General features: G+C 40.6%; 1 protein-coding gene across 1 annotated transcript; it reads left to right on the forward strand.

The window, feature by feature from the left end:
- Positions 1-23,061, forward strand: ZCCHC10 (zinc finger CCHC-type containing 10). The gene is made up of 4 exons (XM_006734672.3): positions 1-109; positions 17,231-17,395; positions 20,543-20,584; positions 21,219-23,061. The coding sequence occupies exons 1-4, from the start codon at positions 69-71 to the stop codon at positions 21,484-21,486; spliced, it is 516 nt and encodes a 171-aa protein (XP_006734735.1). The 5' UTR covers positions 1-68; the 3' UTR covers positions 21,487-23,061.
- Positions 23,062-25,661: the final 2,600 nt, after the last annotated feature.

Raw genomic sequence — 25,661 nt, forward strand, 5'->3', positions numbered from 1 at the left:
GTTCGAAGTCCCCGCCCCTTCCGAGGAGTTTCCCAAAACCCAGCGCGGCAGTCCTCAGCCGCGCTAAGATGGCGACTCCCATGCATCGGCTCATAGCTCGGAGACAAGCGTAAGTGAGGGCCCGAGTAGGGCCGCGGGGAGGGCTGGGGGCGGGGAGAAGCACGTCAGCCGGCGGGTGAGCCCCGGCCGGGATGCGGGGCAGGTGTCGGATCTTCTGTGTGGACGGGCGGAGGGTGGTCGTTTCTCACTTGTTGCTGCTCCACAGGGGCTCCGCCCGGGTGATAAGTTTGGTGTCCACGGGCTAGTGATTGCGTGGAAGACGACTGCGTAAGGTCCACGGGGCGGGACCTAGGTTGTGGGGTGGGTGTGGGGGGGTCTGAAGAGAGCTTAGCGTTCGCTTTCCGCACAGGGGATGCCCAGGAGTTGGGCACTAAGTGGCGTATGCCCCTTTGCCCACCCAGCCGCTCACCCTTCGGGTGGCCAGGGGAAGCCTGAAGCCCTGATCCGACACCTTCCACTCTCACCGACGTAAACCTTCAGCTCCCTATGCAGTCTCCAGCCCAGCTGGCTTTTCCTGCCCCCTTCCTATCGCCTTCCCTAGGAACAGCCTGACTACAACGCCGATTTTCCTCCCAAGTTATTTTCTCTCTGCCATTCATTCTCTTCCATAAATAATAATTTATTCATTATCTGTCGCTCTCTGCCAGAATTTGGGTATAAAGAAAAAGAGGTGTTCAAGACAAGAATTCCTGCTTTCAGGAAACTTACATTCCATTGGTAAAGAGTCGATAAACTGAACATTTTAAGTAAATAGAGTTGGTGTTAAGAGCTTTGAAGGAAATAAGAGGTGATGGAAAGAAAGGCCCAGGTTAGATTGGTTGGACTGGAAAGACATCTCTGAAGTGGTGGCATTTGAACAGAGATTGAAAGTGTGAGAAAAGAGCCAGTGGTGAGAGGATTTGGGGAAAGAGCATCAGACAGTGACATAATTGCTTTCAGACAGGAAAGAACTTTAGTTTTTTTGGTTTTTTTTAAGGGGGGGGAGGGGAGAGAGAATCTTAAACAGGCTACACAGCCAATTTGGAGCACAGTATGGGGCTTGATCCCCAACCCTGAGATCATGACCTCAGCCGAAATCGGGAGTCCTCCGCACAACTGACTGAGCCACCTAGGCTTCCCAAGAACTTTAGTTTTTAAGAACTGAAAGTTGGCTATTGTGGCTAGTGACCAAGAGAGTGGCACAAGAGGTTTGCCATGGATGCAGATAGCATCCTACATGCCCCTTTCCTGTAAAGCGTTTTTTTTTCTACCAACCTGCACACCCGAAAACCTCCATTTTCCCATTCTTTTAGCATTTCATGCTGTTCCCATTTGCAAGTCCGTAATATATCACTCATAGTCTGCTTGCATATATATATATGTATGTTTCTTTTTACATTTCTGTTTTTTATTCTTTTTTGATGTCTTTCCTTCGGATTCTACCTCTCACACCTGATGAAAAGAGTTCCTTGAGCGTCAGGATAAAGACCTAGGGAGTCAGGGTAGTATGCCTGGTGGAGGAGAGGCCTGAAAGTCAGACAATTTTGAAGTCAAGAATGGAGTGAATATAATACATAATAGGTGTGCTAAATTATGTCACCAGAGTCTCTAACTCTCAGGTTTGCTCTTTTGGGTGTTAGTTCCACACTTGGATAGGTTAGGTTCATTCCATTGGTCCCAAGATGTTTGTACTATTTTTTGGTCCTTTATATCCTCTCACCTTCAACTTGATGGCATCTCATATGTGTAGATTGAATCATGTCTATGGGACTGTGATGCTCTGATTGGCAGATTGCGTTCTTTTACTAGCACAATTGGATGGATCTCTATAAACCGATGATGAGCTAGGTAGGTAGCTTAGATAGATAATAAATGCTAGGATGGCAAAACCAAGCAATGTCCACTTAAATATGAAGTGAAAGACTTTCAGCAATCTAAAGAATATTGCTATTTCTCATCTCAGAAGTATCAGAAAGTTCAACAAATGTTGTGGGTTGTTTTTTTTTTAAGATTTTATTTATTTATTTGACAGAGAGAGATACAGCAAGAGAGGATACACAAGCAGGGGGAGTGGGAGAGGGAGAAGCAGGCTTCCTGCAGAGCAGGGAGCCTGATGGCTGGGTTCCATCCCAGGACCCTGGGATCATGACCCGAGCGGAAGGCAGACGCTTAATGATTGAGCCACCCGGGCAGCCCCAAACGTTGTTTTTCTATGGAATGCCTATATTTGCTACATGAGCTACACAGAAGTAAAAGAAATCTTGCCTTTAGGAGCTTCTGGTCTTGTTGGCAAGAAAACTCCTGGGTGGCTCAGTCGTTAAGCTCTGCCTTCGGCTCAGGTCGTGATCCCAGGGTCTTAGGATCGAGCCCCGCATCGGGCTCCCTGCTCGGCAGGAAGCCTGCTTCTCCTTCTCCCACTCCCCCTGCTTGTGTTCCCTCTCTCGCTGTGTCTCTGTCAATTAAATAAATAAAATCTTTAAAAAAAAAAGAAAAGAAAGAAAACAAATGGTGTGTAATAAAAGTCATGGTATACAGAATTAAGTTCTGCGGGGCGCGGTGGCGCGCGCCTGTAGTCCCAGCTACTCGGGAGACTGAGGCAGGAGGATCGCTTGAGCCCAGGAGTTCTGGGCTGTAGGGCGTTATGCCGATCCGGTGTCTGCACTAAGTTCGGCATCAATATAGTGACCTCCCGGGAGCGGGGGACCACCAGGTTGCCTAAGGAGGGGTGAACTGGCCCAGGTTGGAAACGGAGCAGGTCAGAGTAAGTCCTCAGGGAGTTGGAGAAGGAGACTTTTAGAGGTTAGGGGAGTCTCGTAGAGTTTGGGGAATATTTTGGGGCGGGGGAAGCAGAAGAGGAACTATTACTTTTCATTTTATGTTCATCACTAAGTTTTAGTTTTATTTATAAAAACTATATATTTCTTCCCTAATAAGTTTTAAACTATTTTTAAGTTAGTTATGAGAAGTGAGAAAGTACTGTTGGCATTCTTTTTAGAGTCTTTGGACTAATAGAGGAAAGAGGAAATAAAAGAGAAAAAAGAGAGAGCCTAAATTTGAACTTCCTATTTAGCCGATCTTTCAGGGAGTTAACTTTATATCAATTGAAATGAACTTATTTTCCTTTTGTTAATTGTAATTACATCTACTTATATGTAAGTAGATTGTAGAATCTTGGCACTGTGTGGGTCATTTCTTCTGCTAAACCTTCCACTAGATTCTTCACCATCCAGGGGAATTATCTAACTTTGGCTTGAGGACCTCCAGGAAGGACATACTTACCTTCTGAAGTAGCCTGTTACATTTTTCAAATCTATCAAAAGTTTACATTGAACTGGAAGGAAAATAATATTTATGAAGCTAAACCCTAATCCCTTCTAACTTCCTAGCTTTGGACCTAAACTGTGATTTCAGTCAATTAAAAACCCTAGGTGTTATCCACTTGAATTTACCATCAAGTCAAACTTCCCCTGTCTTGGTACTGGTATTGATTTTCTGGACTTAAAGAGTCAGACTTATGTTTACCCTTGTTAAATTTCATTTTGTTAGATTTGACACTGAGTTCTAGCTTGTCAAGACATTTTTGGGTCCTGATTTGGTTATCCTTTGTATTAGCCCTCCCTCTTAGCTTTGGGTCAGTTGCAGGTTAGATAAATAGGCACATCTGTGTCCTCCAAGTCATTTATAAAATGGTGAACAAATCCAAACTGAGGACCAAGCCCTCAGGCCATCACTGGATACCTCTCTATACATTTACTTCAACCCATTAAACAGTAGTCTTTTGTGGGGCACCTGGGTGGCTCAGTTAGTTAAGCAACTGCCTTTGACTCAGGTCATGATCCCAGGGTCCTAGGATCAAGCCCCGAGTTGGGCTCCCTGCTCAGCAGGAGGCCTGCTTCTCTCTCTCTGCCTGCAGCTCTCCCTGCTGTGCTCTCTCTTGTCTGTCAAATAAATAAATAAAATCTTAAAAAACAAACCAAAAAAACAGTAGTCTTTTGTCCATGATGTTCAACTGATCTACCTAATTGTTCTGTTTTGTTCACAAGGATATTGTAAGAGACTTTCCAATATGCCTTATTGAAATACAAATTCAATAAATCCAGCCAGAATTTTGCCTAGAATGAATGTCAAGTTCACAGGTCTAGTTTGTGGAATCTACCTATCTCCCCACTTTGAAAATCAAAACTGCATTTGCCTACTTCTAGTCTTTCAGCACCACTCCTGTTTGCCAGGGTCTCTCAGATTACCAGCAGCAGTATAGTCAACTCACCTGGAAAATCTCTGGTATGTTGGGGAGCAGTCACTTGGGCCATTGTGACTTAAACACATTCAGAGTGGATAAAAGCACTCTTACACACCCCTCACTATCTTGAGGTTCAGTTCTGCTCTTCTCATTCTGCATGAGTGAAGACTGAAGCAAAATAAAAATAATCCTGCTTGTACTCTCAGCCTATAACTTAACATTGGTGATGTATTCGCCTAGCACCCCAAATAATGAGCCTCTCCCTTTTTTTTTTTTTTAAGATTTTATTTATTTATTTGAGAGAGAGAGTGAGAGAGAGAAAGAGCACAAGAGGGGGGAGCGGGAGAGGGAGAAGCAGACTCCCTGCTGAGCAGGGAGCCCGATGCGGGACTCGATCCCGGGACTCCAGGATCGTGACCTGAGCCGAAGGCAGTCGCTTAACCAACTGAGCCACCCAGGCGCCCGAGCCTCTCCCTTTTTTTGGTTCTTTGTACTTTAAATGTAACTAAAACATAAAACAATTTTTGTTGTTCTTGATACTTTTCACAAGCCTCAGCTTATTTTGGTAGGGTATTTATTTATATTAGGCTTAGATATTAATTTTACAGGCCTTTAGCGCTCTCCTATATTCCTTAGTTATATGTTCCTTTGAAAAATATCTTTTACAACTTGTTTTATGACTTCACATGCAGTCTGTGTTCATTGTAGGCAAGTTAGAGAATACAGATAACAAAAAATATATTATAATCCTATCCCAAAGATAATCATTTTTACATATTAATGTATAACCTTTCAGGCCATTTTTAATATTTTAAATGGCCTCATAGTGTTCCTTATGGATAAACAATAGCACAATAACTTTTTGTTATTAGAAAATAATTAGTGGAAATAACATTTCCTTTGCGGTTGGATAGTTAAGTTTACCTTTTTCTTTTTTTTTTTTGAGTATAGTTGACACACAATGTTATATTAGTTTCAGTTGTACAACATAGTGATTCCACAAGTTTATACATTATGCTGTGCTCACTGTAAGTGTAGCTTCCATCAGGTTTACTCTTATAAACCATATTGTACTTCCTATAATAAATATACAACTAAATTTTTGCATATATCCATTATTCTGGGTTAACTGTATAGACTTTTTTAAAAACCAGGTTTACTGATGTTTAATTTACATTTAGCAAAATTCATTGCACATATTTATTTTTGAGAGAGAGAGAGACAGAGCATGTGCGCACGAGCAGGGGTGGGGGTGGTGCAGAGGGGGAGTGGGAGAGGGAGAAGCAGGCTTCCTGCGGAGCAGAAAGCCGGATGTGGGGCCTGATCCCAGGACGCTGGGATCATGACCTGAGCCGAAGGCAGACGCTTAATGCCTGAGCCACCCAGGCGCCCCAAGTTTGGGATTATTTTTAATAAAAGTGCTATAAATGTTTTTTGTTTTTTGGTTTTTTTTAAAGATTTTATTTATTTATTTGAGAGAGAATGACAGAGAGAGAGCACATGAGAGGGGGGGAGAGTCAGAGGGAGAAGCAGACTCCCCGCCGAGCAGGGAGCCCGATGCGGGACTCGATCCAGGGACTCCAGGATCATGACCTGAGCCGAAGGCAGTCGCCCAACCAACTGAGCCACCCAGGCGCCCATAAAGTGCTATAAATGTTTACATATAGTTTTGGGTTTTTTGTTTGTTTGTCTTGAGAGAGAGAGCTCATGCCGGAGCGTGGGGGGAGGGCAGAGGGAGAGGGAAAAAGAATCTTAAGCAGACTCCATGCCCACCTTGAGCCTTACGCAGGCTTAATCTCACAACCCTGAGATCATGATCTGAGCCGAAATCAAGAGTCAGGCTCAGGGGCGCCTGGGTGGCTTAGTCATTACGCATCTGCCTTCGCCTCAGGTCATGATCCCAGGTTCCTGGGATCGAGCCCCGCATCGGGCTCTCTGCTAGGCGGGACGCCTGCTTCTCCCTCTCCCACTCCCCCTGCTTGTGTTCTCTCTCTCGCTGTCTCTGTCAAATAAATAAATAAAATCTTTAAAAAAAAAAAAAAAGAGTCAGGCTGAGCCACCCAAGGGCCCTCTGTAGTCTTTTGTGTAAACTTAGGTTTTCCTTTTTCTTTTCTTTTTAATTACTTTATTTTTGCAAGAGAGAGAGAGCGCGAGCGAGAGCACGAGCAGAGGGAAGGGGCCAAGGGAGAGGGAGAAACAGGCTCCCCACTGAGCAGGGACCCCAGTGTGGGACTCAATCCCAGGACCCCAGGATCATGACCTGAGCCAAAGGCAGATGCTTAACAGACTGTGCCACACAGGCGCCCTGAGTTTACCCTTTTTCTTAGGTACATAACCTAAGAGTGGATTGCTTGACCATATAGTAACTTTTTCAGAAATCTTATTGGAAACTGGCAAACTTTTTCAAAGTTTGTCTTTTTGCACATCACAATCTAATTGTTCCAGTACGAGTAGTTGAAAAGACATTTTTCTCTACTGAATTTCTTTTGCACCTTTGTCACAAAACAGCTGCCCATGTATGTGTGTGGATTCTATTCTTTTCATTGATCTGTTTGTTTATGTAAACTCCATACTGTCATGATAACTGTAGCTTTATAATAAGTCTTGAAATCAGGTAATGTTAGTCCTCTAATGTTGTTCTTTTTTTTTTTTTTAAGATTTTATTTATTTATTTGAGAGAGAGAGAGCACATGAGAGGGGGGAGGGTCAGAGGGAGAAGCAGACCCCCTGCTGAGCAAGGAGCCCGATATGGGACTCGATCCCGGGACTCCAGGATCCTTAACCAGTCGCTTAACCAACTGAGCCACCCAGGCGCCCAGTCCTCTAATGTTGTTCTTTTTCACAGTTGTTGCAACTATTTTAGATTATTTGTGTTTTTGTGTGCATTTTAGAATCAGATTATCAATTTCCACAAAAGAAACTGCTGAGATTTCAATTGAGATTGCACTGAATGTATAAATCAGCTTTTGAAGAGTGGATACTTGAACAGTCTTGAGTTTTCTGACCCATGAATGTGTGTTTAAAAATGTATTCATTTTTTTAATGTTTTTAACTTATCTCACTGATGTTTTATAATTCAGTGTAGAGGTGTTGAACAACTTTCATCAGATTTATATCTAAGTATTGTAGTAGTATTTTTTATTTCAATTCTTTTAACTGTTAGTTGCTAGTTTGTAGAAATACAATTGACTTTTGTATATTGATCTTGTCTCCTATGACTTTACTAATTTATTAGTTCTAGTAGCTCTGTTGTAGATTCCTAGGGATTTTCCACGTAATCATCATTTGTACTGTCTTGTTTGGTTTTTTTTTGGTATGTACATTTTTAAGATTTTTCTTGTAGTTACCAAATGGCCCTTCAGAAAGTTGGTGCAACTTATATTCTTACCAGCAGTTAAGAACCATATGCAAAGTGGGGTGCCTGGGTGGCTCAGTCATTAAGCATCTGCCTTCGGTTCAGGTCATGATCTCAGGGTCCTGGGATCGAGCCCCCCATTGGGCTCCCTGCTCGGTGGGAGGCCTGCTTCTCCCTCTCCCACTCCCCCTGCTTGTGTTCCCTCTCTCGCTGTGTCTCTCTCTGTCAAATAAATAAATTAAAAAAAAAAAAGAACATGTCAATCATAGATGGGCTTTAGATATTTGTGAATATTCTATTTATAGCAACAGAAAACTCCACAGAGCTGGTGGATAATATTTTTAATAGATGGGATCTTAAGTTGTAAGTTTCTTAATATTGGGCCACCTGGGTGGCTCAGCCGGTTGAGCCTCCAACTCTTGCTTTCAGCTCAGGTCATGATCTCATGGTGTTGTGGGATCAATCCCCGCATTGGGCTCCACACTAAGTGGGGAGTCTGCTTGAAGATTCTCTCCTTCTGCCCCTCCCCCACTTGCTCTCATGCTCGCTCTGTCTCTCTCTCTAAAAAAAATAAAATTGATTTAAAAAAAATTAAGTTTCTTAATATTGGAAAAACAACCTATGAGTTGGAGAAGATTTCATTTCCTTGATTCTGAGAAGCTTCCCACACTACCAGTCATAGTTTCATTGTTAGGAAATATTGTGAAAGGCTTTGAAATGGATTTCAAAATAAATATTACTAGGTATCTTATCTAATCCACTCTTCCTGGCTATGTAACTCTATGAGGGCCTATGCATCATTGTCTTTGAGCTATTTTATAACTCTGTAAGGTATAGGAAACTGGTAGAAAAGATTCTTACCCATAAAAACGAGGTACAGTTGATTCTTGCAATGTGGCTATTAACTAGTTTTTAACTACCTGTAAATTCATTTCAGCATTCCTGATTGCATATGTATGTGTGTTTTTTGAATTGTCTTTTGAACCCGTTACACCATCTTACTGGTTCCTTTATTAATTAATGATTAGAGAACACCTTTGACATGTGTTTGTTTTTTAAAGATTTTATTTATTTATTTGACAGAGAGAGACACAGCGAGAGAGGGAACACAAGCAGGGGGAGAGGGAGAAGCAGGCTTCCTGCCGAGCAGGGAGCCCGATGTGGGGCTTGATCCCAGGACCCTGGAATTGTGACCTGAGCCGAAGGCAGACGCTTAACAACTGAGCCACCAGGCACCCCGACATGTGTTTGTTTTATATGTATTTGTATATTTGTATGAGAGTCATGATTTTACACTTTTACAAGTTATCTTTTTTCTGAATTTATTATTTCTGGGGTGCATTGTACAATTGTGTATATGTTAAATGGTTCTTTTTGCCTCAAAAGCTAATATTAAGGCCATAGAGTGTTTTATTATTGATGCCCTTAAAAATTTGCTATGGGGGGCGCCTGGGTGGCTCAGTCAGTTGGGTGTCTGCCTTCAGCTCGGGTCGTGATCCAGGGGTTCTGGGATCGAGTCCCACATCGGGCTCCCTGCTCAGCAGGGAGTCTGCTTTTCCTTCTGCTCTGCTGCTCCCCCTGCTTGTGCTCTCTCTCTCTCTCAAATAAATAAATAAAATAAAAATAAAAAATAAATAAAAATTTGCTATGACAGGGGCGCCTGGGTGGCTGAGTTGTTAAGTGTCTGCCTTCCAATCAGGTCATGATCCCAGGGTCTTGGGATCGAGCCCCACATCGGGCTCCCTGCTCGGTGGGAAGCCTGCTTCTCCCTCTCCCACTCCCCCTGCTTGTGTTCCCTCTCTCGCTGTCTCCCTGTCAAAATAAAATCTTAAAAAAAAAAAATTTGCTATGACATTACATATTCAGATAAGGCCTGAAATTATAATCATGGCTCTGGCAGTTGCTTGCTGAAATTTAAGAACTATTACTAAGCAAAAAACTGAGTCTTCTTTATTATCTTTTAATACTATATCTACCAACATAGTCTTAGTTCTTTATTTGTAACATTCATTCTTCAAATTAGGATTAGTTTAAATTTTGGACAGATGCTAAAACTAAATTATTGTCAAGATTACAGAACCTGGGGGCGCCTGGGTGGCTCAGTTGGTTAAGCAACTGCCTTCAGCTCAGGTCATGATCCTGGAGTCCCGGGATCAAGTCCCGCACGGGGCTCCCTGCTCAGCAGGGAGTCTGCTTCTCCCTCTGACCCTCCCCCCTCTCATGCTCTCTCTATATCTCATTCTCTCTCAAATAAATAAAATCTTTAAAAAAAAAAAAAGATTACAGAACCTGTCCCACAATGCAGGAATTAACTAATGAAAATCCCACTATAAGCAATGTATGTTCTCTTAAACACTTACTTGCCTATTTCAGCAGTCATTCATTTTACAGACATTTACTGGATACCAATTATGTGTTCACCAGGGATAAAAAAGATGACTGCTATAGATCAGAATTAAGAACCCAGCATCTCTTCGTGCAACCATGTTATGAGAAAATTTAAAGTGCCATGTATCATTATTCCAGACTATTGATTAGCCTAGTATGTAGATTGACAATAATATATACACATCCCAGTCTGTAGAATGGGGATAGTGCTTTCAAACTCACTGGGTTGTTATGGGGATTGGATGTGATTATGCATAACTAATATTTAGCTAAATTCCTGGCATACAGTAAGTATAAGCTGTGGTTATGGTCTCATCTAATTCTCACAATAACCTAGTAAAGTAGGTATTTACTACATCTTTTAGAAGAGAAACTAAGGTTCCAAAATAATTTTGCTAAAGAGCCTTATTGCTATGTAGTGAAAGAGAAGATTTCTTAAAACCTTTGTTGTGAAATATATCACACGTACAAAAAAGTTCAAACAACGTAACTATGCCACTTAACAAATTCTTATAAAAGGAACATTCCATGTGACTTCCACCCAAGTCAAGCAATAAAATGGCCAATATACCAGAAGCCCTTAAGGCCCTTCCCAATCATGACCTCCTCCCTCCTTCCCAAAGGTAACCAGTGACCCAACATTTAATGGTAATTGTTCCCTTGCTTCTCTTTGTGCTTTTACCATCTTACTATGCGCTGGAGTTTAATTTTGCCTGTCTTTGAACTTTATACAGAATCAGACAATTTGGATTTTTTTGAATAATCTGACTTCTTAGATGTAAGATCTATGTAAGTTAAACTGTAAAGTTTGTTCATTTTATTTTTTTTTTTTTTTAAAGATTTTATTTATTTATTTGACAGAGAGAGAGAGAGCAGAGCGGCAGGCAGAGGGAGAGGGAGAAGCAGGCTCTCCACTGAGCAGGGAGCCCGACACGGGGCTTGATCCCAGGACCCCAGGATCATGACCTGAGCCGAAGGCAGATGCTTAACCACCTGAGCCACCCAGGCACCCCAAGTTTGTTCATTTTTAATACTATGAAGTATTTCACTGTATTCTGTACCACAAATTATCCATTATACCCTATTTCCGGTTTTGAGGATATTACAGATCATGCTGTTACAAATATCCTTATAGTTTTTCCTCTTCCCTTCTTGAATAAGTCACACCTAAAGCCATTAAGTAGTGTAGAACAGGGTAGGCTCTCAAGCAGAGGGTTGACTTGGCATTGGAGTATTGGGGCTGAAGTGGGGTAAGAAGGCATCCACATAGGTGTGTGAAGTGATCCGCAGTGTCAGCAGGCTGTGGAGGGCATCCATTGGAGGGAAGGCCTAGTGTAGGGTGTGAGATCCCAAGCAAGGTGAGGAAGGTGTCCACACAGGAGCAATTTAGTATAAGTTGTCACCCTAATGGAGAGAACATCTACATAGGGGAGGTGGCGTGTAATTTGATATGAGGTGTCAGAACCTAAGTGGAAAGAGAAATGTGACTCTAAATATCATCAGGGCTCCATCAGTCTGATTTCTGGCTGGGACAGGGAAAGTAGATGAACCTTAAATTTTTTGTTGTGCCAGAAAGCAAGGAAGTGCCCCCAAAATGGAGCCATGTCAGAGGAACACAGAATCCAGCTTAAAAGGATTCCTTTCCACTGACCACATCTAAGACAATTGAGTAACAAAATAAATCATGGTATGGATTATAGCTCACTGAATAAAATTCACTGACTAAAATAGAAAAATATGAGTTCGTACTGATAGATGAATAAATGAACTAAAAATTTAATGGGCAGGATATTTATATAATATCAAATACCGACCCACAAAATAGTTATTAATTGTTATATTAGTTTTCACTTAGAGTTGTTTAACAAATCACCCCAGAACTTAGTGGCTTCTAACAATCAACATTATCTCAGTTTCTGTGGGTCGGGAGTTCAGGAGTGACTTAGCTGAGGGTCCTAACTCATGTTCTCCCTTATTTGTCCTGGTCAGGATGTTGCCAGGGGCTGCAGTCATCTGAAGGCTTCACCAGGACTGGAAGATCTTTCTCCAGGATGGCTCTTTCAGAGGACTGTTGGCAGGAGGCCTCAGTTTCTTACCACATGGGCCTCCCTAGAGGCTGCCTCAGTGTCTGCATGACATGGCAGCTCCATGACTTAATCTTCGAAGTCACACTCCATTACTCTGCTTTATTCTGTTAGAAGAAGCAAGACACTAAGTCTAAGCCACACTCAAGGTGAAGGGAATTAGGACTCCACCTCTTGAAGAGAAGAGTATCAAAGAATTAATATGAACATTAATTTAAAACCACCACAATTACAAAAGGACAAAAAGTAACTTTACAATGCAAACTCTGGTAGACCCTCCTTAATCAAGGGATCAAAGTGCATATCAGCAGTAATAAGACGAATTGCAGTCTTGTATCACCTGGTAGGAATAAAGTGAGAAGGACAGCACATTTCTATTACATTCCTGCCAAAGATACATGGCCTGTATCTAATCATGTAGAGATATCAGATATGGTATCTGATGACCCCCAAGATGACCCCCAATTATCCTTGCCTCCTGGAATTCACACTCTTGTGTAGTCTCCTCCCACATTATACTAGCGTTGGTCTGTGTGAGCAATAGAATACAGCAAAAGGGGTGGTATGTTATTTCCAAGATTAGGTTATAAAAGATTGTGATTTCTTTCTTAAGTTGTCTTGGTCACTCCCTCTGGGGAAAGCCATGTTGTGAGCAGCCCTGTGGAGAGGTCAAGAGAAAGGGAACTGAGGCTTCCTACTGAGAGCCCCCTGAGTGAGCTTGAAAGCAACTCAAATTGAAGCACGTTCTACAAAATAACTGGCCTGTAACCTTCAAAATTGCCAAGGTCATAAAAAACAACACACGACTAAGGAACTCATTAGACAAAAGGAAACTAAAGAAACATGACAAATGCAACAGAATGCTGAACTAGATTTTGCTATAAAGAACATTATTGGGGGGCGCCTGGGTGGCTCAGTCATTACGCGTCTGCCTTCGGCTCAGGTCATGATCCTGGGGTCCTGGGATCGAGCCCCGCATCGGGCTCCCTGCTCCGCGGGAAGCCTGCTTCTCCCTCTCCCACTCCCCCTGCTTGTGTTCCCTCTCTCGCTGTGTCTCTCTCTGTCAAATAAATAAAAAATCTTTAAAAAAAAAAAAAAAAGAACATTATTGGGACATTTGATGAAATAAATGGGGTCTGAAGATTAAATAGTAGGAATATATCTGTATTTCTTGATTTTGATGGTTACATTGTTATGTAGGAAAATATCCTAATTTTTTTTTTTTTAAGATTTTATTTATTTGACAGAGAGAGACACAGTGAGAGAGGGAACACAAGCAGGGGGAGTGAGAGAGAGAGAAGCAGGCCTCCTGCCAAGCAGGGAGCCCAATGCGGGGCTCGATCCCAGGACCCAAGGATCGTGACCTGAGCCGAAGGCAGACACTTAACGACTGAGCCACCCAGGCGCCCCGAAAATATCCTAATTTATAGAAAATATACAACAAAATATCGTGAGTTGATGAGTCATCAGGTTGGCAACTTATAAACGGTTCAGGAAAAGTAGTTCTTTGAACTGTACTTAAAAATTTTCTATAAGGTTACGATTATTTCAAAAATTTTAAGAGCTACATAAAGGAGAACGATATTCTTACACATGTTATCTGGTATAGCTGTGCATTGATTCTGTTTTTTATTTTTTATTTTTTTGAGAATGCACACATGATGGGGGGGCGGTTGGGGAGGGGAAGAGGGAGAGGGAGAGAGCTAATCTTAGGCTCCACGCCCAGTTCGCCCAGTTCAGAGCTCACCCAGGAGGCTCTATCTCACACCCCTGAGATCATGACCTGAGCTAAAATCAAGAGTCAAACACTTAACCAGTTAAGCCACCCAGATGGCACTGCACTGATTTCTATTGTATAAATACCTACAAGTGGAATTGCTGAATCATAGAGTGTGCATCTCTTCAACTATAGTAAATATTTTTCAAAATGGTTGTACCAGTTTGAGTTCATCCCCACAATGGATGTGTGTTCTCTTGCTTTGTATTCTTGCTAACATTTGCTATTGCCAGTTTTTAATTTCAGTCTTTCTGGTATGTGATAGGTAGTACCTTCAGTTTTTTGTTTTGTTTTGTTTTAAATTTATTTATTTGAGAGAGAGAGAGAGCACTCATGCAAGAGTGGGAGGGGCAGAGGGAGAGGGAGAGAGATTCTCAAGCAAACTACGCAGTGAGCTCACAGACTGACTCAGGGCTTGATCTCACGACTCTGAGATCACGATCTGAGCCAAAACCAAGAGTTGGATGCTTAGCTGACTGAGCCACCCAAATGCCCCTCTTCAGGGGTTTTAATATGCTTTTCTTTGATTAGTAAAAAACAACTTTTTATATATTTAGTGTTAACTTGTGTTTCCCAGGCCCATTTTAGTCCAGTCTTTCCATTTTCCATTTTGTCTTATTTTTTTATGATCCATCATTTTCTTACTGATTTGTAATATCTTCTCCAACCTCTTGGCTTCCCTTCTTACTCTCTTCATAGTGTATTTTGATGAACAGCAATTCTTTCTCTTTTCTTTCTTTCTTTCTTTCTTTCTTTCTTTCTTTCTTTCTTTCTTTCTTTCTTTCTTTCTTTCTTTCTTTCTTTCTTTCTTTTCTTTCTGAGAGAGAGAGAGAATCCTAAGCAGGCTCCATGCCAAGTGCAGAGCCTGACACGGGGCTCAGTCTCAAAACCCTAAGATCATGGTCTGAGCTGAAATCAAGAGCCAGATACTTAACCAACTGAACTACCCAGGTGCCTTGATAAAAAGAAATTCTTAATTTTAGCATAGTTTAACTTATCAGTCTTTTTCTTTATGATTATTAGTATTTTGTTTAAGAATTCTTAAGTCAAATATGTCACTTTTTTTTTTTTTTAAGATTTTATTTTTAAGCAATCTGTACACCCAGTGTCGGGCTCAAACCCACAACTCTCAGATCAAGAGTCACATGTTCCACCCACTGAACCAGCCAGGGGCCCCTGTCACTTTTTTTTTTAAGTTTATTTATTTTTAAGTGATGTCTACACCCAACATGGGGCTGAAACTCAGAACCTCAAGATCATGCTCTTCCGACTGAGTTCAGCCAGGCACCCCATCATGTCACTTTTTTTATACCACCTTCTAAAACATTTATTACTTGAGCAGTCTGTAATCGATGTTTGCATATGGTGGAGAGTAGAGGTTTTCTTTTTTTAATTAAGATTTATTTATTTACTTGAGAGAGAGACAGTACGAGCAGGGGGAGGGGCAGAAGGAGAGAGAATCCTCAAGCCGACTCTCCACTGAGTGCGGAGCCCAGTGCAGGGTTCGACCCTGAGATCATGACCTGAGCAGAAACCAAGAGCCGGACACTCAACCGAGCCACCCAGGTGCCTCAAGAGTAGAGTTTAAGTCTCATTTTTTCCATATGCATAATCAGTTGTCCCTGCACCATTAATAATATGTCCTTTCCCCCACTGCTCTCTGGTGCCATAGTTGTCATAAATCAAGTGTTCATATATACATTAGTCTATTTCTGGACATTCTTTTCTGTTCATTGGTTTGTGTATCTTTGCTCCAATTTCACATTCTTAATTGTTATAGCTTTACCATAAGTCAGTGTCTTTTAATCCAGGGCTTTCCCACTCATTCCTTTACAAGGGCATTTTGGCTATTCTTGGCCTTTTGAATTTCCATATACATTTTAGAATAAGTTTGTTAACAGAACAAACAAAAACTTGTTTGGATTTTGATTGGCATTGCTTTGAATCTATAGATAGTTTGTGGAGAATGGACATTTTTACATTATTGGTTTTCCAGTCTATGAACATGGTATATTTTTCAGTGTGGCTACATACTTAGATGTTTAATTTCTCTGAGTAGTTTATATTGTGCATAGAAGTCTAGTATGTATTTTCTTTGATGTTTTTCTAGGTATTTGATATTTTTCAGGAAATTATAAAATATCACCTTTTAAAATTTCATTTTAAATGTTTTCATTATATAGAAATTCTATTGATTTTTATGTGTTTACCTTATATCTAATACAGAGCTCAGCAAACAGTCATCTACTGAATCCTACTGAATCCTACTTGCTGATTGTTCTTGTGGGCTTGCCAGTTAAGGATGTTAATTACATGTGTATATATATGATCAATTTGATGATAGGAAACATGAACTTTAACCTCAAATGAGTGGAATGTTATCTTCTACAAAAGAATTTCATCCTTTAAATCTCTTTTATGTGAAATATTTTTGTTAATAAAATATCTGTGGAATTGTGTTTTCTCTCTTGTCATGTCAGTACCTACATAATATCCTCAATTTTGCCTCCTGATCAGCAAAGCCTGAAACTTTTACTACCTGATTTACAGAGTTTGCCCTCCCCAATCTAAAATCTTGCTGAACTTACGAATTCTAATTATTTCAAAATATTTTTGTCTGTAGATTATTTTGGATTTGCCATGTACATAATAAGTCATCAGTGAGGAATGACCATTTTGTTTTTTCCTTTCCAATTCTTTCATCTGTTTGTCTTTACTTACTGCATCTGAATCCAATTTCAGGGATGGAGGGATTGAGATTTTTCTTAGTCTCCTAGATGACTAAAAGCTGGGCTGTATTCCATATACAGTTGGTTTATTCTTAGGGTATAACTCTTCAGAGACCTAACTCTGGATACATACTTTGTCTCCCTAACTTGTTGTAAGTGAGGGTTACCCTGTTGAGTTGGGCAAACACTCCCAGGGCAAGAATTGACTTAAATACAGAGCTGACTACTCTGGATTTCCATTTTCTTCCATATCTTGGCTTGGTTGTTCTTCACTCCATTGTTAGTTCTTTGATGCCTCAAGCAGATTCTTAAAAACGTTTTGACTGTTTTTTCTATTTCTGAGCTGAGGAGTTGGTCTTAGTTACCTAGTCTGCCGTTACTGGAATGGAATTAAGGAGTGAAGATTTGAACTCAGTTCGGTCTAACTCCCAAGGTCCATGCTCTTGACTACTTACTATATTGCCTGTGACTAAATCTAACATAGTAAACAATTTAAAGTGTAAAATTATGTTTATTTTTGACTTAAAAATGTTCATATTGTTTATGCTTTTCAGGGTAGAAAAGGTCAAGTCAAAATTTTGAGGCCTGTATTCTTTTTTTTTTCTTTTTGCTCTGTAGTGAAGCAAATAAACAACATGTAAGATGTCAGAAATGCTTGGAATTTGGACATTGGACTTATGAATGCACAGGAAAAAGGAAATACCTACATAGGCCTTCAAGAACAGCAGAACTAAAGAAAGCTTTAAAAGAAAAAGAAAACAGATTATTATTATTACAACAAAGGTATGTTGACCTATGGTATCCAAAGGAGTATTTTTTATTGATAGACTTTATTAAGCAACTAAAGGTATCATGGTGGTTATCCGGATTCCGATTATAATAATAGCTAATGTTTAATGAGTGCTTCCCATGTGCCAGGCACTGTATTAAGCTCTTTACAAGTATTAGCTTAATTAACCATCACCTCTGTACCATTAAGGTAGGTATTATTCTCTCCATTTTACATGTGAAGAAACTGGAGCCTGGAGAAGTTGAGTTACTTGTCAGTGTCACCCAGCCAGTAAGTGGAAAGATTAAGTGTTGAACCAGCCAGTCCATGCTCTTAATCACTTTGCTTTGTTGACTCAGCTGCCAGTGAAATGGCAGCAGAATACTACGAGGTAGATGATATGAGCTGTCAGTCGTAAAGATAAAATGGCCAGTGATTTTACCAGCAAAATGAGTTTATTGGGGAATAGCAGAGGACTTACAATCCAGGACAAGCAAACTATGGCAAACCGTAGGCAAGTCCAGAGAACAAAGGACAGGAGCTTGCTTTTATCGAGGGAAAGAGGAAATTGGGAAGGGCTGTGTTAAAGAAAAGTCCACTGGAGGAGAGTGAGGGTTCAAGCTGCTCATTGGACGACTGGGGCAGTTGCTGTTGTGAGGCAAGAAGAAAAGTTTCCTTCCTCCTGCTGGGATAGTCAGGTAAGCTTCTTCCTATTGAGGAACAAGGTGCTGGTCTCTGTGTAGGGGTCTGCAATTGATGATGAGTGGCAGTGTGTGGAAGCTCCCCCTTCGGAGTTTCCCAAGTCCATTTTAGATGCAGTTCCCTTTATTTTCTCAGAGCTGATATGGAAAGATACCCGAGATAAGTATCCAAGATACTTGGACTATAAACAAGGTACAGAACAGTATATATAATATGCTATCATTTATGTTAAAAAAGAAGAAAAGGGGGCGCCTGGGTGGCTCAGTCGTTAAGCGTCTGCCTTCGGCTCAGGTCATGATCCCAGGGTCCTGGGATCAAGCCCCGCATCGGGCTCCCTGCTCCGCGGGAAGCCTGTCCCTCTCCCACTCCCCCTGCTTGTGTTCCCTCTCTCACCGTGTCTGTCTCTGTCAAATAAATAAATAAAATCTTAAAAAAAAAAAAAAAAGAATGTCGCAAACAGGGGCGCCTGCTTCTCCCTCTCCTACTCCCCCCACTTGTGTTCCCTCTCTCACCGTGTCTGTCTCTGTCAAATAAATAAATAAAATCTTTAGAAAAAACTAAAAAATAAAAAAGAAGAAAAGGAATAATGGAGAGTAACTGGAAATTTGTTATTTACTCTTTTGTGTCTTTTGAATAAAGTTTTTTTTTTAAGATTTTATTTATTTATTTATTTATTTATTTAAAGATTTTATTTATTTATTCATGAGAGACAGGGAGAGAGACAGGCAGAGGCAGAGGGAGAAGCAGGCTCCCTGCTGAGCAGGGAGCCCGATGCGGGACTTGATCCCAGGGCCCTGGGATCATGACCTGAGCCGAAAGCAGACGCTTAACCATCTGAGCCACCCAGGCGCCCTTAAGATTTTATTTATTTGTCCAAGGGAGAGAGAGAGAGAGAACACACAAGCAGGGGGAGGGAGAAGCAGGCTCCCTGCTGAGCAAGGACCCAGATGTGGGACTTGATCCCAGGACCCTGGGATTATGACCTGAGCCGATGCTTAACTGACTGAGCCACCCAGGCATCCCTTGAATAAAGCTTTTAAAATTGCTATGAATTAGGTAAGTAAGCATGTTTGAGAAACTGCAAGAGGAAGGTGCCAGGTGTACTCAATGCTACAGATCAGAAGCAGCATCTTCAGCAGGACGTTAGCTGTATAATAGTGTCTGAAACACGGGAACTTGCAAGACAGTGGTCTCCCAATTAGTGGACATGACTGCTCGTCAAAGGTTAGGCAGGAATAGATAGGTAATCAAATTCTAAGTCATCAATGTTCATATATATAATTTTTCAAAAAGTAAATTTGTATGAGAACTTGCCTGCTCATTCTCCTTTTCTACTTCCCCTTTCCTCATGTGTAGAAGCCTAGACATTTTTCAAAATACTGGCATTTGTACTAAGAAAGTGGATAGCTCTAATTATTGGAAGCAAATTCTTTTGGACTTTTTTTTTTCCCAGCAAAATTGAGGAAGGACCTAATTGGGCTACCAATTTAAAAGTATTTTTTAGGGGCAAATGGGTGGCTCAGTCAGCTAAGCATCTGGCTCTTGATTTCAGCTCAGGTCATGATTTCAGAGTCATGATACTGAACCCTGCATTGGGCTCCATACTGAGTGTAGAGCCTGCTTAAGATTCTCTCTCTTCCTCTCCCTCTGCCCCTCCTCTGCCCCCCAAAATAATAATAATAATAATTAAAAATAAAAATAAATAAAAGTATATTTTAATGATACACCTTTGTGACTTGTGGACCACATCATTGGAGGTATTCAAACAGTGACATTGCTACAACAAAACTCTGTTCCGATCTACCTATTTAGGTTAGGAAGGCTTCTTAGGTTAAATCTATAAAAATTAAATACAGGAATTGAATTAATGCTGAACCTTGTCACAACCTAGCAGTAAGATCCAGGGATACATAAACTAGAAAAACAATCAGTGTCATTAAGAGATGCATTTCCAATAAATTTACTTTGATGTGTAATAATTATTAAAATTTGTACTGTATTTCTATATTGTTTTACTTTAAAGATTTTATTTATTTGTTAGAGAGGGTGGGGAGAGGGTGAGAGCACACAAGCAGGGGGAGTGGCAGAGGGAGAAGCAGGCTTCCCGCTGAGCAGCGAGCCCGATGTGGGGCTCCATCCCAGGACGCTGGGATCATGACCTGAGCCGAAGGCAGACACTTAACCGACTAAGCTACCCAGGTGCCCCTGTATATTGTTTTAATCAATTGTATAGTAATATTGGTAATGGTGACTCAATTCAGAAGGTTTTTTTAGAGAGGGAGTGGGGGAGAGGGGGAGGGAGGGGCAGGTTATAACAAGAAATACTGGGCTCTGTACATGTCATGAAAGACAAAGTGTTTCTCCAATGTAAGACACTCTGGGGGCTAACTAAAGGGTTGGTCTGAGCTGTGTATAATCACTCTATTAACAGGACCTTTTTTCCCCCTCATGTTTATCAGCATTGGAGAAACTAATACAGAAAGGAAGACCAAGAAAAAAAGGTATGTGTGGCTTTAGAGTTTTATATGGATAATAAATAATACTAGTGGGAGGGATAGGAAGAGTGATTTAAAACAATAGTGATAAAGTTTGGATCTGAAGTCTCTCGTTTGTAATTCATGATTAAGTATCATCCTTATTTCCTGATATGTTCCTCTCATTACCTGAGTGGAACATACTACCTTCATTTCTCCTTTTTCTCCGACTTTCCAGAGGCTTTATACCTGGAAATAGTAAATAATTTCTCTTAAAAATCTCTCTTATTATATTAGAATAGGAAATATTATTAGACTGGTAAAAAAAAAATTGTTGACCAGCTCTATCCGGTTCAAAGTAAAGATTATGAAACATTTACCATGCTACCTGAGGTTTAAGTAAACCCAGTTGTTACCCTGCAACTTTATTCTACCATTATTCATTCTGGAGCATAATAGAGTAGGAATGCTTAACTGCATCCAAGAGAGTTAAATTGCTAAAGTAGAAGACGTTGTGGTTGCCGGGGGATTTCTCCAGTTACGCAGTCCCCCGCAAGCAAAGCTTCACCGTGTGCATGTAGTTCGCCCATGCAGTTGCTTTTAACCATTCTGTTCCATGTCAGCTTCCCGTGCAGAGAACTAACTACTCGTTGTCTAACAGGTCTAAGAGTGTAACCAGTTCCAGTAGCAACAGCAGTGACAGTTCAGCCAGTGATTCCTCATCCGACAGTGAAGACACGTCTACCTCATCCTCCTCCGAGGACAGTGACACCGACGAAAGCTCCTCCAGTTCATCATCTTCATCCTCATCCACAAGCTCCTCCTCGTCCTCTGATTCAGACTCCGATTCCAGTTCTTCCAGCAGCAGCAGCACCAGCACGGAGAGCAGCTCTGAGGACGAGCCACCAAAGAAGAAGAAAAAGAAATAGAATTGCCCCATCGCTATTGGACTGCTGGACTGCAAACGTTAAGGTGATTCTCGCAAGGGAATTTAGAGTATGTTAAGGCCAAATAGATTAATCGGTCAAAATTTCTGGAGTTCAAAAGTTTCTAAGTGTTTTACATCATAAGAGCATAAAGAGTATTAATAATGGATTATATAAAAAATATATGTGTGTGTGTATATATATGAAAGACTTTTTTTATTTTAAGGGTAAATCTTGTTTTTCTTTTTTATCTTTAATATATATCTCTAAAACTTAAAGCTGAATCCAGTAAATCTGTTTTGGGGATGAAACTTACCTTTTCTCCCTGTGAAATAAATGCCATACTTTGTTATTTGTTAGTGCTATGTATGTATCAGACATGTTTTCAGGATAATGCATCAGAATATCTGGCAGTGAATTTCTAATGCTTTTGGCTGTGTGTTATTATATAAGATTTAATACATTGTTACTACAAAATTAGGAGCGTTCCTCTTAATAACTCTGCCCTATTTTTATGCTTTATGTCCAGAAAGTTATTCTGACTTCTTGTCCTAAATGAAAAGCTCAAGAAACCTATTAATATCTTTATACCTTTTGGATGGTACAAATGTCAAGTTATTGTGTTATATCGTTCATTTTCTTCTGGTTCTTAGAGTTACTCTTTTTTTTTTTTTCAAGTAGGCTCCACACCTGGCGTGGAGCCCACTGCGGGGCTTGAACTCACAACCCTGAGATCAAGACCTGAGCTGAGATCAAGAGTCCAATGCTTAACTGAATAAGGCACCCAGGTGTCCTGTAAAGTTACTCTTTTCTGAGGAAAATCAATCTGGAGGAATCTAAAAAGGAACGAAAATTCTGAAACTACTTAGGAGTCTAATCTTGGTGCCTTTTGATAAATGCTATGTATCAGAAAAGAGTCATTTAAAAGCCTAACTTAAGGTAAAAGTGATATAAACATCTTTGTGTGTTATTACACAATAAAAGGTAGGAGAGGAAAAGAAAGGAAGAGAGGTAATTTTAACAGAAAATTAGGGCGATGTTGGTTGCCTTTTATTAAGCTTTTCTAAGCTTTCATAAAGATTGCCTTTTATCATTTTTGCAATTGTGGTATGATGGTTTATATGGCAGCTGGTCATATATGACACTCTACTGCGTAAATATAAATGACTTGGATTAATCTGGCGTGTTTACATAGCATATACACGGTTGAAATGTAGCATGAAAGATTAAAGAGAAATACTGCACAATGTTTCTTAAAAGTAAAATTCTCTGCTGTAGTGAAATTCTTTAGTTTCGCATGACATCATTCTGTGATGTCTTTTAAGCTTTTTGGAAAGAGGTATCATTTGTAGAAAAATCTTGATTTGGGCTAAGTAATGGGTTTTTAAAACTATGAATGTTGTCTTTTTTTATATTTTTATGAGAAAGTAGTAGAAAATTGCTTTTGAAAAAATGGGCTTCTATTTAACTGTTGAAATATACGTAATAAATATTGTAAGTTTGAGGAGCCTGTAATTCCTTGTATGTTTTATAGAACCATCCGCTTTCAGTGATTGTAAATAAACTCTCAAAACATCATTTCAGAGGCTCCATACAGAACATATCAATTGACAGGTAGATTTAATAAATATTTAGGACATATTTTACAACGTTGGTCATCTCCGTAAGGGTTTTTTTAGCAGTTAAAAAACCTGGAAGAGAAACGTGTACATAGGTTGCAACACTTGCAATTAAATAAAACTCATCATTTGTGCTCACAAGCTTAAGCATCTATTATCTCTTTGCTGTTTTAATACGAGCTCTTACTCCTTTTGAGGGTAAGGACATTTAAGCAAATTCTAATTATTTTTACTGTTCTCTTACAAGGTGTCCCCGGAGAAGTGCAGGAGGTAGGAATTCTATTCTTTTCTAGTCACACAGTTCAGTCATAACAGAATCAATGGCAAAGTAGAGTCTAACTTGCACAGAGTTTTTCCCTGTCTTGCCAAAAAGCAGAAATGTGGAAGTTGAGTCCCCGGCAAATGTATTAAATGTCTTATTTCTCAACCACAAGCTTATCAAGAAAAGTCATTAGATCATAGGTTTTTATTCCAAAACATTTCATTAGTACTTTATCCTGCAATTAAAATATGGTTATAGGCCACACGTTTAGCCCTGGTAATGGAAAAAAAGTACAAAGAAGGTATACTTCATAGTTTTACTTATTCTTTTAACTTTTTATTTTGAACTGATTGTAGGTTTACAGAAAAATTGCAAAAATGTTACTGTTTCCATATATACCTCAACCAGCTTCTCCTTATGTTAGCATCTTCCATAACCATAGTTCACCAGCTTTCCCATTAATGTCCTTTTTCTGTTCCAGAATATTACCCAGAAAACACAGTTACTTGTAAGTCTGCTACTGTCAATAGCAGTTCCTTAGTCTTTCCTTGTCTCTCATGCCCGTATCACTTTGAAAGAATGTTAATCAGTTGTTTTGTTTGATGTCCCTCAATTAGGGTTTATTTGGTGTTTCCTTGTGATTGAACTGAGGTCATATTTTCTGGAAGAATATGACAACAATGAAGCTGCGTCCTCCACGCTATCACAGGATTCCTAATGTCAGTGTGTCTTATTATTGGTTATGTTGACCTTGATTACTTGCTTAAGATGGTTTCTGTCACTTTTAAAGTTCCCTTTTTACTTAATAGGTACTTTGGGGGAGAGGCTTTGAGACTATGCAAATAGTTGCTGCATACTCACCCTCTAGTTTTAGTGGGTCTCGTCTACAATTATTACTGTGATGTTTTGCAAGTGGTGATTTTCTGTTTTTTAAATAAATATTATTTTATTTTATTTATTTGACAGAGAGAGCACAGCAGGGGGAGGGGCAGAGGGAGAGGGAGAAGCAGGCTCCCCGGCTGAGCAGGGAGTCCGATGTGGGGCTCGATCCCAGGACCCTGGGATCATGACATGAGCCGAAGGCAGACGCTTAACGACTGAGCGACCCAGGCACCGCACCACAGTTTCTGTTGTTGCTCAAGTTGTTCCACCTTTGGCTATGAGGAGAGCTCCTTCAGGATGACTCCTTTATTCTTTAAACAAATCCTCATCAGTTTTTTGTGTTTGTTTTTTTAGTATTTCCTTACTTTCTGGAACCACAAGATGTGCCAGACTTCATGTTCCACGTTCAGGTCTCCCTGACCCATCTTTGGAACCAACCACATCTCCAAGGGGCCCTTCCTGGTTTTTAACTGAAGAATGGTGTTCAGAATCCAAGATCTGGGTGTCTTACTATGTTTTATGCATTTGAATAACAGTGTCCTAATGTAGTTAGACAAGGCATGGAGCCTTGCCATTAGCTGGAGGAAAGAAGGAGTTGTCACCTTCAACCTTTCTCATCTACCTTTACTTTTACAGGACTTCCTCAGAAGCAATGCTTTCTCTGACAACAGATGGATGAGGCAAAGTCTTTAATTAAAAATTGTCATCGGGGCACCTGGGTGGCTCAGTCAGTTGAGCGTCCTACTCTTGATTTCAGCTCAGGTCGTGATCTCAGGGTTATGGGAACAAGCCCCACGTCAAGCTCCAGGCTCAGCATGGAGTATGCCTGAGGTCTCTCTCCCTCTCCCTCTGCTCCTCCCCCACACTCAGGTTCTAAATAAATAAATAAAATAAATAATTTTTTTTTTTAATTTGAGAGAGAGCACACAAGCAGGGTGGGGAGTGCAGAGGGATAGGGAGAGAGAATCTCAAGCAGACTCCCTGCTGAGCACAGAGCCCAACACAGGGCTTGATCTTAAGACCCTGAGAATACAACCTGAGTCAAAATCAAGAGTTGGCCGCTTAACTGACTGAGCCCCCCAGGGCTTAAAATCTTTTAAAAATTGTTATTATGGCCTCCTTTCCCCCACTATAATATATCTAAATTCAGAATGGGCCAAATAGCCATTTTCTGACACCAGACTCAGTTGGTGACAGAAAGAAAATGTCATATATGGGGGCGCCTGGGTGGCTCAGTTGGTTAAGCGACTGCCTTCAGCTCCGGTCATGATCCCAGGGTCCTGGGATCGAGCCCCGCATCGGGCTCCCTGCTCGGTGGGAAGCCTGCTTCTCTCTTTCCTACTCCCCCTGCTTGTGTTCCCTCTCTCGCTGTGCCTCTACCTCTCTCTGTCAAATAAATAAATAAAATCTTTAAA

Source organism: Leptonychotes weddellii, chromosome 7 (genome assembly GCF_054177405.1).
Source record: "Leptonychotes weddellii isolate Sample4059 chromosome 7, ASM5417740v2, whole genome shotgun sequence".
NCBI lineage: Eukaryota > Metazoa > Chordata > Mammalia > Carnivora > Phocidae > Leptonychotes > Leptonychotes weddellii.

Coding starts and splice junctions, on each gene's coding strand:
- ZCCHC10 (XM_006734672.3), top strand. CDS start 69: ATGGCGACTCCCATGCATCGGCTCATAGCTCGGAGACAAGC. Junction 17,396..20,542: donor TTATTATTATTACAACAAAG/GTATGTTGACCT, acceptor CATGTTTATCAG/CATTGGAGAAACTAATACAG. Junction 20,585..21,218: donor AGGAAGACCAAGAAAAAAAG/GTATGTGTGGCT, acceptor GTTGTCTAACAG/GTCTAAGAGTGTAACCAGTT.